Raw genomic sequence first — 14,488 nt, 5'->3', positions numbered from 1 at the left:
GATGTGCATTATGCCAATGAGAGAGAGTGTGTGTGTGTGTGTGTGTGTGTGTGTGTGTGTGTGTAACCCCTCCTAGCGGGACCAGCTGGTATGAACCCATTGCTGACGTCACATCTGGAAAACGAAACCGTGAACTCGGAGTTTCCCGAGAAAGGCTTGTTAGCCGGAAAGCAGCCGCACTCAGGGCAGTGTTTAAAGTATCTGCGGCGGGGACGGTATGTGACAGTTTGGAGCACAGCTTCAGGTGACACGACACACAGCTACCGTACAGCCGTCACTGTACTGATTTCTGCACCCGGGAAACGCTCTGACTTTGAAGTCAACCCTCACCTGCACCGACTGAAACGTCAGCACTGAAGGTGGGAGAGTTTTTGTTGTTAGCCCTGGCACCGCTGTCCCAGAGTGGCATTAATACAAAGGTTACTACTATGACTACAGCATCGTTCAAAGACTGTACTCGTTTTCGATCCTGGAGTGTTTGCACTTGAATATCTTTGGTTCAGGCAGCTGTAAGAACCGCTTATGCTCTACTTTGACGACAGTTAAACAACAAGACCAGTCTAAATAACTGTTATTGTGAAAATAAATGCTGTGTGGAAGATTTTTAGGATTATATAAATACTTCCATATATTACATTACACTTTAATACATTATAAACACAGTGTTTAGTATTACTACACTTTAATACTATTTTATATTATCGTAAGTTATGTCGTTAATTAGTTAATTAATCTTTATAATGAAACCGTTTCTACTGTTGCTGAACAGCTGTTGTCTATGTGCCCGCTTCCTCTTTCATGCAATTGAAAATTGGCAATAAAAACCTGTAATCGTCCCAGCTGCACGACAGCTTTCCTGACATCCGGATGTTCGTGCTCAGGTTTCTTCTTAAACTTTTGATAATCTAATGCATATTTGATCGTCTAAATGAAACCTTCATTTAACTTGGCCCCTTTTTTCTGTTAACTCACTAATGCTAATATAATAGTGTCAGTTATAGATTACTTTTTTTGCTGTTGTTGCATGAGATGTGACTAAATAGCACCATCTGCAGGCAAGCATGGAAATATAGTTCAAATGAATGCATAATCTAAACAAGAAAATTAATTATAAATAAATATGAATATACTGTTCTTGACAAATTTGTTAGAGCACTACTCAATGTAAGGTTTATGCCAAAATACTGGTAATTACCAATATATGTATTTTTTTTTATATTTCTGTAAATTTCATCAACAAGTCTGCGCTCTTTAATCAAAATCATATTTTTACTGTAATAATATAAATTGTTCTTATGTATGATTTTTAAAATGTACTGTTTTACAAAAGAAAGCAGCAAAAGTAGGACAGTAAATTATTATTTTTGGATTAAGATGCAAAATTACAGTTATTTACTTTCATTCCTGAATGAAAAATGACTTGTGTTTTTTATGCTTTATTAATTTCTGACTTCTCAGAGAGGACCAGTGTGCCGATTCAAATTTGGATATAAAAACGTGAATTCAGTTTGTTGTTTACTAAATAAATATGAGTCAGTTTTTGAGAGATTTCCTCATTATTATTTTTTTGTTTGTTTTCTTCTTTTTATGATTGGTGGGCTATTAAATTTGTCTGTATATAAATAATTATATAGCTCTAACCTCCAGTACAGACGAGCTATTTTAATGAACTGCCTGAATGAAGGAATAGCCTACATCACATCCAAGTGATTGTTCGTATGATAGCAAAAGAGTACAGGATCAGTAAGCTGTACGTCAGGCAGTGATGCACGTTATATTTTGTCTTATTGTAGAAATGGCTCATTCGAAACCACTGCTCATCCCGTGGCTGCAGGAACAGATTAACAGCAACAAGTATCCTGGTGTCCAGTGGACAAACCCAGAGCAAACAAAGTTCTGCATCCCGTGGAAACACGCTTTGAGACAGGACTCCTCTAACACTGACATTCTCATCTTTAAGGTAGCCATCAAGGGCTGACATGACATGACAATCTAATAGAAACCAGTCATGAGCATGAATTTGATATCAGCTATCCGTCCATCTTCTGCTTATCTCATTCTTTGTCCACTAATCCGTTCTTTGTTAGTCTTTAGTCTGTTCACATCAGGAGTTTCTTCCGGCTTTCATCCTGGTTTTGCCCCGCAGGCCTGGGCGGAGGTGAGCGGCAGCGGCCGGGCTAATGGAGACCCCTCAGTCTGGAAGAGGAACTTCCGCAGCGCCCTACGAGCTAAAGGCTTCAAAATGGTGGATGACAACAAGAATGATGCCGCTAACCCCCATAAAGTCTTTCAGTGGCCGGACGAGTCAACGTCAAAAGGTGAGGACCCGCTGACCATTTGGATCTTAACTACAGTGGATAGAAAGCAAATTCAATTCAAAGAAATTGTTTGCTTATTTCAAAAAACTCTGCTGTTTGGCACTCAAAATGCACAGAAAAAAAAGATCAGCAGGATGTTCTGCTTTTTACTCATTTTATAACTGCAATCAATCAACTTCATATTGCATTTGCAATTTAAATCTGATAATGCAGTTTTGCACCGCATGCTCAGTTCCTGTCTGTCCGTGCAGCACATTTTGCATACACTCATGTCTCTGTATCTCTAACTAGACATGTTTCTCAGAAAATAAAAAAAATGCATGTTTTCACTCCTGAAGCTAACTCTTGTGCTGGATCCCAGGAGCAAGATGGGGCTGATTTGTTTGCAGATCTGGGCATTTCCATTCAAGAGGTGAGACTGCTCTGTTGGATTGTTTACCTGTAAGAGGACAGATGGCAACAAAAAAGAGGTATTGCTGAAATGCTGGGTATTGATGTAAGTGAATAAGATGTGTGTCGGTGTTATCCCAGACCCAGGACATCCAGTGTTTAGAAGGATGTCTCTTACTTCCAGAAGGCGCTGTGTTTTTGGGTGAGAGCAATTGCCTTTTTCATTGGATTTAGAAGGGGAACATTAGTCTGGCGCTTATTAGCGACAATCGCCATCTGAATGTGTCTGGTCCATATCTGCCAGCAGAATCTGCTGCCAGCCCGGATATTCTCCAGGAGTGTCTCAGAGGAATGAACATCAGCCCTGAAGCAGGTAGGCTTATCAGCTCTGCTTATCATTTTCCTCCTCGCTGCTGCAGTCAGAGCAGAAAACAAAGAGTATCTGAGGTACTTTTCTACAAGCTGGTTCAGTTTCTCCAACTTTTCCACAGAGGGCACCGCAGGCTTTGAGCCTCCTCCCGAGCAACAGCAGCTGCAGAATCAGGTTGCGATTGGTGGACACCCGTTGCCTGGGCAACAGCAGTATCCAGTAATGTATGAGGGTGCAGTTACTGAAGCTGGGTTGCCTGAGCAACCAGCACATCCAATTGGGGGAGCTGAGGGAGGGGCCTATGATGAGCAGTTGGCGGCACAGTTCCTACAGACAATGCAAAAGACCAGCGATGGAGATAATTTCAGTAAGTTGGAGAAGGGGGTGGGTGGGGGTGGGATGCTATGCTGCTGTATCAGACAAATGGGGATTTTTACACAGACACTCTGAAATGACATCCAGCACACACAGTATTCAAATGGAACGTGTTTAACAGGGACTTATATACAAAGCGCCCTGACAATGTGAATAGCAGGGACAGAGTGGAACTGTAAGCACCTTTCCTCATACACTTCCACTGTCTCTGAATCCACAGGGACTCAATTCAAGATATCTGTGTACTACAGAGGGGTGAAGGTTTTGGAGCAGATGGTTGAGAATGAGGCTGGAGTGCGCTTGGTCTACAGGTAACATCAAAATGAACGCGACAAATGCTCAGCAGTTCCAGTTCAAATATACTGTAAAACTTGCTTCCTTATTCTCGTTCCTAGAGGGACAAACTGAGGGAGATGCTACTGTTTTTTCTATCTGAGATCAGGAGTTTACATTAGCATGAAGGCATGAGTACCACTTTGTCTTTCCTTTAAAAAAAAGAGAAAAGAAATCCTCCCACCTCTAAAGCTCAGTAATTTTTTTAAATGTAATGATTTATTTATTCAGCCAAGTTCCCCTTCACCAGGCAAAGCATTTTGAGGGAACAGAGCTTAGAATAAGGACTGAAAATGTAATCTCTAAAATCACAGTATGCAATTTTTGCCTTCAAAGTTCAAGATTCAACAATCTTTATTGTCGTTATGCACTGTTTACTTCTGTAACCATACTGCTGTGTTTCAACTTAGCATCAGTGCAACAACTGCAGTGAAAACAGCAATACTGAATATAACGTGGTCTGTTTAACTTATAACTAATTATAGTTTATATATTGCAGGATTTTTCATTGCTGATATCTTTGATTAAAAAAACACAAAACAGCCTCTAGCAAATGCGACTGTTTTAAACTCAGCGATTTTCTCCGATAACTGAAATATAGAAATGCTTGTATTCACATCAGTACTGATCTCAATGGGACAGTTTTGGATCGTGAGTCAGGCCTCACTATAGTCTCCCTGCCAAGTCCCGGAGCCATGGTGGATCAAAACCAAGCCAGCCTCACCCAGCGGATTCTGGACATGCTGGGTGATGGCTTGGAGGTTGGCGTGTCGGGCCAAGTGGTCTACAGCCAGCGACGGGGGGAAAGCAAAGCTTTCTGGAGCTTCTGCAAATTTGACCAGAGCAGACAACCCCAAGAGATTTCTAAACATCCTCAGGTTCTTTACAAGTTCACGGACTTTGTGCGAGGTAGGTAAGAGGAATTATTTTGGAGCTTTTGTGAATTTAGTGGCTTTAGGTACAGTTTTTTATGTATCGTCTCCTGTCTGCTTAGGAATAAAGGACTTCATTGAGGGGAATGCTAAAGAGTGCGCTCCCTGCTCCCTGTTCTTCTGTATTGGGGAAAAGTGGCCCGACCCACAATGCAAGCCTTTGGAGAAAAAACTCATCGCAGTGGAGGTGAGGAAACTTTCTGAAATTATTTAAAACATGCATACAGTGCTGTGCTCTCACAGACCTCTAAGCAGTATTTCAAATAGGCAGAGATTTTTTCCCCCTTTCTGCTGCACAAACTTGTATTAAATTTCATGAGCGATCAACCTCTAAAATTGCCCTCTCACGAGGAGGGAGCCGTACTCAGCAGCACTTTTGAAGAGGCAATTTTGCCTCAGTATTGATTAACAGCACAAAGGGAACAAAGCCTGAATACCGGCGCTGACAGCTGATCCTTCAGGTGTAAAAGCTTTTTTTTCTTTTCGTCCTTCTCCTCAGCCTCCACACAGGACGGCACACTGAGAAATCAAAAGCTTTATATAAAAAGTTTCTCAAAGAAACCAGCTTGACGCGTCTCATTGCTCGACCTTTCTCTGATTTCACTGCTACCGTCGAGCTCAAACGCGTCGCCTTTGCACTCGCGCCTGACTCCCGCTCCTTATTTATTTTCTCTGCTCAGGTGTGCCTGACTTCGATGGAGTTACTCAAGAACATGGCTGTTGAAAACGGCGCCTCTTCCCTGAAGTCTGTAGAGCTGCAGATGTCCCTGGAGGAGATGATGGAGTACTGAACATTTGGAAGCGGTGGCTGTTTTACTAATTTGAGATTTTTAATCTTGGCTTCTTAAAACATCTCAGTTATGTTTGTGAATAATGTTTAATAATGACACTGGTACTGTGTTGGTTTGTACTTCACCCGGGATCAAACGGTCTGACTTATACTGTATGGAGACTAAGTGTGCACTGATTTCTATCTTAGGATTTTAAAACAAGTCACAGGGACATGATCAGGGTTGTTACTGAAAATCAAGATCACATTTTTACAGTAATGAGCTGATGTCACTCAGGTAAAGAGACATGACTTTCACTCATTTAACATTTTGTGCCCTCCTCCTCTTTTTAAGCTTCACTTTTCCTCTTTTAAACTGAGTCTTAATGGCAGTCAAAGTGAAACACCACCCATAAGCTGCAAGTTTTCCTGCTCATGAACTTATTTGTTATAATAATCGGCCTAATGCCGTGAAATTAATGTGTTAAGGGGTGAACAAGTGCAACCTGGTAACAAACCCCCTGCTAAAGTGTAATACAACAAAGTGAAATTGGCATTAGTGCCTTGAATACAACAGAGCCACAGATAAAAATAAATATACAAGCTGATTTTAGCAGTGCAGATGTAGCCAGAGCATCTGGAGCTTTTTTGACATTATTAGCTTAATATGAGGAACATACACCTCAGCAGATGTCATGTGCTACGACACATCAGCGTGCTGTGCAGATAACCACACTGATCGATACCGGAGATTATTTGTTTTGAAAACTTTATTGAAACATTAATGGGTAGCATTCCTCTGCTGAATCTACTACATGATCAAAATGGCCTTTTCACCATTGCGATGTCACACGTAACTGTATTGCTGCTCTACGCTGCCAGTCTGAGTCAAAAGAAGAAGAAGTGTGAAATTACCTTTGGTTTTTTTGTCTAGGTTTTTCTTTTTTTAAATATCCTTTCTTGAATTTATTCTCTCTCAGCACGACTCTGTTTGGTCGAGAACTACATCGCTCTGTCTTTTCACACCACCCATAGAGACACAACACATCTTTTCCACTGATGACCTGTACAAGTGAAATGTTTACAAAGTAATATCGATAAACTGAACAAACTGATGAACAGAAATCAGTCCTTGTCTCCTTCCTCTGTTTCTCCGTCATTCTCTGACTCAGACCTCGCCTCCTCAGAGAGAGGATTTTCCTTCAGTCCTGACATTGGGACGAGCTTCCCCTCTTCATCCACTCCCATCGGCTGGATGATGTTGTCTCTGTAAAATACACGAGATGCAGGTGATTTGATCACCAGCATGAGCTTTAACAGCCTAACTGTGTAATTTACCATCAATCTGCTGTATTATGCAAGAACAAGAGGAACACTTGAGTTTTACAGACCTTACTGTTTCTTACCAGTATACATTTTTAATGACTACTTGACCCATTAATGCTCATCAAAGAACTTCCTCTGCAGCAACACATTGAGACGCTGCAGATTATGCGCTGGAATTAGCTTTTGGTTATATACACATGTACAGTCTGCTCGACACTTTTATTGCAACTCTGTATTTGTACCTTAATAAATTAAATTCTGTAAACTTTTGCTGTGGTGTGGTGGGAATCAGTTGACGTTTACTGTATTCATTAGAAGTATCTGAGACTTTTGTGTATCTCTCATGTTTGTAGCTTTTTGACGTTTTGCTTACCTGGACAGCTTGTTGAAGAGCATGATCAGCCTCTTGGCCTCCTCCTCCTTCTCCTCCTCTGTCATGCCCTCCATAGGGTCTGGCTGCTCTGCCTCCACCCGCCCCGTCACTGGGTTGATGCGGTCTTTGACCTGCCGGTACTCCTCGGTGTCTGAATCAGAGTCGCTGGAGTACTGGGTATCAGAGGTCCTGGGCCCCTGGCCTCCCAGGAGCCCCCTGGTGGCCAGCAGACCTGCTGCGTTACCGTAACCCGTATACTTCACAAAACGGCTCACTAGGAAAAGAAGCGTTGGTGTTCTCAATAAGGCACGAAAGAAAAAATACAGAAAGAGCTACAAAACATTTCAGCACCACTGCATTCACAGATTAGATTTAAAATAATGTATATAATCAAAACAAACATGACTATCAAGACTACATAAAATAATAATAAAGACATAAACACAAATATCTAAAAGGTAATAAGAGTTTTTTTTAAAGCACAATAAAAACTAATGACGCCCGTTGTTTAAATACCATCTGATCATTTCAATATGCATTTTTCTATTTTTATGACCAGACTGTAACTTCACCCTATTTTTATTAATCCACATATTGCTTCTTCTTACCATTTTCCTTGCAGAGGACAAAGATGAGGTCAGCGGCACAGTGTTTGAGGTCTGTGTCCAGATGAGTCATAAGACGAATCAGACGGCTCTTCACTGTGGTGCCTTCCTCTGGCCTCTGTGATACGTTTCTCAGAGGAGGCAGGATCTAATGATGGCGACACATTATAGCTTTAATTTTCTTTAATGTGTTTTGTTTCTTCTTCTTTTTTAAATAAATATGAGCGAGACCATTCTGATGCTTGCAAATGAAGCAAAATGTGCCGTTAACCTCAAAACAATGATGGATTTCAAAGTCTGAGACAAATCAAATATATAATGAAATATCCTTTCTCATAGTCAGTGTGTTGGAGGGAGGAGAAGGGTGTTTAGGGATGAGCTGGAACAAGTCTGCCAACGCACATCTTCCCGGAATTAAAGGATCTGCTGTCTTTGTGCTAAAGTCTTCAGCAACCGCTTTTAAAAAAAAAAAAGTCTTTTTAGTTTTTCTTTAAACATTGGCTGTTTTTTCACTCACTTTTAGCTCCACCCTTGTACCTGACCATTACAGAGAAACATGTATTGTGCTCATTAAGCCACTTAACACTGAACAATGAATTACTGAAGCATAAAAAAAGGGATCTAACTCATAGGATGAACCAGTTTAAACTGGATCTTTAGCAACCTGTCACCAAAACATACAATTGGTGCTACTTTCTTTTGTATCTATAAAAATCCCAAAGGTAACACAGCTGGACCGGCATAAAATAGTATTTTGCACCAACATGGTGATTCTCAAAGACAGTTATCCAAAAACGTGGCACATCTCAGCATGGTGTGCATTCAAGGAAACTGGACAAATGGAGAACAGAAGAGGAAGTTGTAAACTTGTCTGGTTCAAATTGTCCTCAGTATGTACGAGGAGGTCAGGAGCGATGTGCAACAGTCAGTGTTAACATGCATCTTCAAAACTGGGAGGCCAGTTCATGGTTTTGGGTTGCTTTTCAGTCAGTGGTGTTGGGGGATCCTATCAAAAGTGATGAAATTATAAATCAGGCAAGTGCCATCAGATTTTCATTCACCATACAATGCAATCTGCAAAACACCTGATTGGCAATAGCTTCATTTTTCACCATGACAACGATCCCAAACACACTGCCAGTACATGGATTGGCCTCCCCAGAGCCCGGACCTCAATGTTACTGAGGCAGTGTCGTATCATCTTTACATAGAACAAAACAAAAGACAGCCAACATCCAAAGAAGAACTTTTTTTTAGAGAACTAACCCTGAATACTACTGTAAGAAATTACAAGAAAGCTACCTAAGAGAGTTCAGGCTGTGTTGAAGGATAAAAGTGGTCATAGAATTGTACTAACTCTGTTTATACTGTATTTGCAGTTTTTTTTCCAGCAATATATATAGAAGCGAGGGGTGTCTCAAGACTTTGCACAGTACTATGAATACTACAAGTATCTTATAGTCTTCAGTCTTATAGAGTCCAGGCCTGCACAGGTCAGGTGTTGGTTGGTTACATGCAAATGATCAAAAGCATACTAGACATTAAACGTGCTACAAATATTTTGGCATCAAAACATCAAAAAGCTAAACACAGGAGCTATCTCTGAGGTGTCGTATATTACATATTTTCTGATGTAGTGCCGTGTTTCTCTGTGAGCCCTGCAGCTCTCCGTCAGCAGATTGAGGATTGGTGTCAGCTTCTCTTTGATCTTATCTCCCTGAAAAGCACATAAAACAAATCCTCTCCGTTATTTCCGTAATACCAGCTGCTCCCTTTTTCACGCTGCAAAATATAAACTTTAAGAACAAATCACTGAGAAAAAAAAAACCCTCACAAACACACAAATGGATCAGAAATGACTCTACAAACAGAACTCTTTTCTACTCCCTCACCGCCTCCAGGCGTCTCTCCATGAACATCAGCAGGGTGTGGACGCAGTCCATGTTGACCCCCTTGCACTGCTCTGAATCTGGCTCCAGAGGCACCGTCAGCAACACATCGAGACACTGCAGAGGAAGCGCTGACAACAGGTTCACTGTGTGACTGCGGGAGTGAGAGAAGGTCACGGCAAAGGAGTGAGTGTTGATAGAAGAGAGCGGGGAAAACCTATTCCCTGCTCTGCTTTTCCTTGTTTTTTTTAGACATATACTGTTAGACTGGAGGTCAGTGTATGTGCAAGTAATCCCTGTGATAAATAAGGGTTATTTTGAACAGTGAACCATGCAAAGCTACTCCAATACAACCTGAAAATAAAAAGGAGCTGAAAATGATCAGAGCAGATCCCCCTTTAAACATTTGGTGTTGTTTGGCTGGATGGATTATACACTGTTTCATCCAAAATGATAACAAATGCTACTCAAAATACACTATTATTGGAATTATATCTAGACCTAATAAAAAGGCATTGATTTCTATATATACTTGGGATTTTAATCAGACCTGCAGCTGAACATTCAATCTATCTGGAAGTCTCAAATAAGCAAGCAAGAGGAGGGTGCATGTTATTAAACTCATAATTATAGACTCATCCTTGTTGCTTCAAATGTTATTAAAAATAGTGCTTCTGCATGAAAGTGATTTTGCAACCCCTAATGAATTTCTGAAGGTTTATATCTAATTTTATAGTCCATCGTTTAAATCAATTATAACTGCACAGTATGTGTTACAATTGCACGATAGTAAATTATGAGATTATCAAGCCTGAATATTTTCACAGCTTGGGTTTTGTCACGTTGTGCTCACCCCTGCAGTTCATCTGTGTCTTCTGACAGGAGACACTTCCTCAGCAGACAGAGGCGCAGGATCGCCACCAGGTGTCGGTACAGAGCCGCATCATCCTGATTAAAGGCACAGACGCAGCTAATGCCTCTTCAACTGTCCTGTTCTTTCGCACATTTAGCTTTTATATGATTGCATATTTGACTGATAACATATATGTTGTATTAAAACTCCTGTAAAAAGTAAACACGAAAGCAAAGCTTCTGAAAAATGCGAGGGCCTTTACACACACCTCACTTGGGTCCTGCTTGTGGGTGCTGTGCGTGATATTGAAGAGAATTTTGAGGATCTCTGTGACGCGCTGAGAGGTTTCCAGAGAGATGGGCTGTGTCTGTGGGTCCAAGACGCACTCATACTGGTCCTTCCACTGCACCTCCAGGCAGCTCTCCAAGGCTGCTGTGAGGATGGAAACCCCTCCCTCCTGGAAGAGAATAATCAGTGTGAGGGCAGTAATGAGGAGTAAAACAGGAATAACTTTGGACTATATGACATCGTGCGACCTGTTTAAGCTGGGTGCTGAGCTCTGGCCGGAGTGCAGTCATGAGGAACATGAAGCGCAGTTCATAAAACTGAGCACTAGAGGGATTCGACCAGCTGACACTGGATGATACGCGCTCTATGAGGCCACACATGAGCCTGATGGAAACAAAGGAGATAGATGTGAACTTTCCAGATGAAGCCAAATGCAGCTTATTGCAAGTGAGAATGACACTGTCCTTGGGATAGCACTGTTTCAGTCCCCTGTCCTTCTATTTGTCATAATAACCTTTACCAGGCATGAGAATTGTTGCTTTCACAGGTATAAATAAGCGAATATATGTTTTTTAGGTGCTTTGCGATTATTATAAGCTGCTGAAAATTACACAGTTTATGGGAACTGATGCGATTGTGTGTGCATGCCGAGCCTACCTGAGAGCACTGAACCTTTCCTGTGCCCAGGCGCTGTTGTACACCACGTTACACAACACCTTCATGGCCTCTTTTCTCTTTGCCTCCTCTCCGGACTCCAACTCCTCCACCTCCTCCTCCACATCCATCTTACTCTCTCTGCGGTCCCTCCGCCCTCGCTCCAGGACCCTGTGATGCGTCCCACCTCTGTGCAGTTCGTTGATGCTCGTCCTGTGGCTCCCAAACCAGCTGATGCTGTCCAAATCGCCGCTGTTGGTGATGCTGATGTCGCTTTTGGCATCCTCGTCGAAGGCCGGCGGCTCCTCGTTTTGGTCGTTAGTTTCAGCTTCAGCTTCATCCTCATTAGTGTGACCCTGCAGCACTTTGGTTTCGGTGAGAGAGGCAATGATGTTATCGTAGAAATCAGAGTCGGGGTCGCTGACTTCATCACTGATGTCACTTGTGGTCAGCCCGGCTAGTTTGGCCAGAGTCAGGAGGGCGCTGTCGGTCACCAAAGGCCCCAAGACCTTTTGGTCCCGGGACAGGATCCTCAGGGTGCGTAGGCATACTCTCAACAGGTGACATTTGACTTCCGTCCTTATGAACCTCACAAGGACAACACCTAAATTCTGAGAACAGGAGCAGAAACATGTTTGCAGGAATTTATCATAATAATAACTTTTACAAGGACTAAGAATATCACATCTGGGCAAGCAGAGAGTGACAGCATCGGATCACCTGTCTGAGGATGAGTCCTCGATCCTCCAGGTCGTACTCGTCCAAGTCCGAGTCAGAATCAGTGTAGTCCCTCACTTTATTCTTCCTGAACTAGTAAAACAGTGCAACAAGGATTACTGGATTTCTTTACGGTACTTTTCATGTGCAGTGCTTAATTACTTCTAAACTGTGGCAAAACCCTACCTCTTCTAGTCGCCTTTGCTTAAGAGATGGTCATCCATTAGACAGGAAATGTAGCAGAAGAGAGAGGAAATAGTGCTGTTAGAAGTCCTTCTACAAGTTCACAGTATGGCATTTTCCCTAAAAACCTATTTACAAAGCTTAGGAGCAATTTACTGATGGGATGAGGTCATTCCTAACCCAAAAGAAAGGTTATCTTTGCTGGGAATGACAATCAATTAACAGGGGACAGTGAAGGATATCATAACATATTTATTAATTTGAAGGTAATTAGAAGTTTTTCTAACCCAGACAATTATTCAGTCACTCTGTCTGGATTCAATCTGCCTGAGCAGGCAAGGAGAGAGGATCAGAGACAACTGATACAGCAGAATTACTAATCATAGATTGGAGTGTGTAGGGGTGGGGAGGGGCGGATAAGTCGGAGGTGTGCCGTGAGAGGGAATAAGGTGACGTTATAAGGAGCACCAGGAGGACGTGGGTTTATGCCTGTAAACTTTCCTTCTGGTGCAGCAACATAAACAGACTTACTCTCCGTCTTTCCCTCTCCTCTGTGTCAAAGAAGAAACACTGGGCATACTACAGGAAGAGAAATAATGACACACACACACAAAAACAGAAAAACAGTGTCATGAGCAGCATTAGAACTTGTGAGAAATACACAAGCTTCTGTGTCGCGTCACCTCTTTGTTGAACTCCTGCAGCCTTATCTGAACACCATTCTCATCTCCCTGCTTGATGCACTGGATTATCCCCTCGATGTCCACGTTCATGCTTCCTAAACACACACACAAGCACGCACACACACACCCACAGACAATTTAGGGCAGAACAAAATGAAAGTTACACAACAATGACGATGGTCATGGCAGAGGTTATGTATTGTCAAACAGAAAGAAACCATAAATACACAATAGAATAGCACACATTCGGTCTGTTGTTCATCCAGAATATAAAATAAAACCCACTAAATATGAAATGAAATGACAGCTGCTCATCCTTTCACTTCATCTTCACAGCTACCACATAACTGATCACTGATGAAGGATTCCTTAGCAGTTAAAGTGAATCTGTATCTTTTATATAGCAGGCACTGACATCAACACTACACACACACATAAAATCTGCAGATAGATTACCGTGCTTCGCTGAACTTACCTCGCACAGTTCAGTATAGTAGTCAGGTGATAAACTGTATACCTTAAATATGACAAACCAAATCACCGCTCCGACTTTGCTTCAGGTTGTCGCCAAGCGTTTATTTCTCCAAGTACGTGCCCCGAGTCCTGTGTTCAGCTTTGAATTTGCTCAATTCAATCACTCTCTATGCACTCTCATTCTCTCAGCCTATCTCTCTCACTCTGTCTCTCTCGCTTTAATCCAAGAGAGATGCAGGAGACCTGTTGGAGAGTGTTTATGGTTATAATCCACTAATGGACTCTAAGCTTATAACTCTCAGTGTTGACCCTCTAACCTTTTATGGGTTTGCCAGACTTATTCTGCACAGCCCTTTCACTTTCTGTCCAGCTTTAGCAGAATTTTCTTCAAAATGCTGAAAGCCACTAAAACAAGCAGTTAGGGCGTGCTGTTGCATAACCTTGCTGGAGGTTCTGATGGTTAAAACACTGTTAGAAATGCATTAGGAAAAGACACTGTTTATTCACTTCTGGAAGTTTGTAGTTAAAGATTTGTATTCTTTTATCTTTCAGCAAAATATTTCAATACATTCCTAATTGAATTCACCCCCAATTACAGTACATGTACCGTACTTTTTATTATTTTTGTGCACTATTTATTTCAGTACTGATTCTGTCTCCTTCCACAAGATGGCGCAATTCCCCCGGTTGAGTCAGCTCATACAGGCACAATGTATGATACAATTGTGTATTATAAAATCTATTTATTCAAAGTAAACTTTAGCATCTTTCCCTTGGCCAAAATGCACAGATATTGATACTCCGTACCAAATGACTTACAGTTAAATCAATCTGCACTGAAACACAAGTGAAACTCTGTTTTCTTTCAGTAAGTACACTTTGTTTGTTTTTAGCTTAGATAACCTACTTAAGTCACACCTGGTGTCCTGGAAACCTTCACACACTTGCAGCCAAGT

At 41.7% G+C, this 14,488-nt stretch overlaps 2 protein-coding genes across 3 annotated transcripts; one reads left to right on the top strand and one right to left on the bottom strand.

Moving 5' to 3' along the window:
* Nucleotides 1-116: 116 nt before the first annotated feature.
* Nucleotides 117-5,814, top strand: irf3 (interferon regulatory factor 3). 2 transcript variants are annotated; one of them, XM_082543173.1, is made up of 11 exons: nt 117-359; nt 1,794-1,960; nt 2,147-2,318; nt 2,657-2,730; nt 2,850-2,910; nt 3,016-3,081; nt 3,200-3,445; nt 3,674-3,764; nt 4,409-4,695; nt 4,781-4,905; nt 5,399-5,814. In XM_082543173.1, exons 2-11 carry the CDS (start codon nt 1,796-1,798, stop codon nt 5,507-5,509), a joined length of 1,398 nt encoding a protein of 465 aa, XP_082399299.1. In that variant the 5' UTR covers nt 117-359; nt 1,794-1,795; the 3' UTR covers nt 5,510-5,814. The 2 variants fall into 2 exon arrangements, with proteins under 2 accessions (XP_082399299.1, XP_082399298.1); XM_082543172.1 differs by having other exon boundaries at nt 3,013-3,081.
* A 425-nt stretch (nt 5,815-6,239) lies between these two features.
* LOC309712416 (chaperone Ric-8A) lies at nt 6,240-13,775 on the bottom strand. The gene is made up of 14 exons (XM_082543171.1): nt 13,534-13,775; nt 13,059-13,153; nt 12,907-12,954; nt 12,379-12,396; nt 12,196-12,285; nt 11,479-12,086; nt 11,070-11,205; nt 10,802-10,990; nt 10,534-10,628; nt 9,684-9,834; nt 9,413-9,508; nt 7,795-7,939; nt 7,187-7,460; nt 6,240-6,754 (listed from the first exon to the last, which is right to left on the bottom strand). Exons 2-14 carry the CDS (start codon nt 13,146-13,148, stop codon nt 6,613-6,615), a joined length of 2,082 nt encoding a protein of 693 aa, XP_082399297.1. The 5' UTR covers nt 13,149-13,153; nt 13,534-13,775; the 3' UTR covers nt 6,240-6,612.
* Between the last annotated feature and the right edge of the window lie 713 nt (nt 13,776-14,488).

The sequence above is a fragment of the Aulonocara stuartgranti genome, assembly GCF_965226115.1.
Source record: "Aulonocara stuartgranti genome assembly, chromosome: 8".
NCBI lineage: Eukaryota > Metazoa > Chordata > Actinopteri > Cichliformes > Cichlidae > Aulonocara > Aulonocara stuartgranti.
The sequence above is the reverse complement of the archived record's forward strand: the minus strand, read 5'-3'. Positions and strand labels throughout refer to the sequence as shown.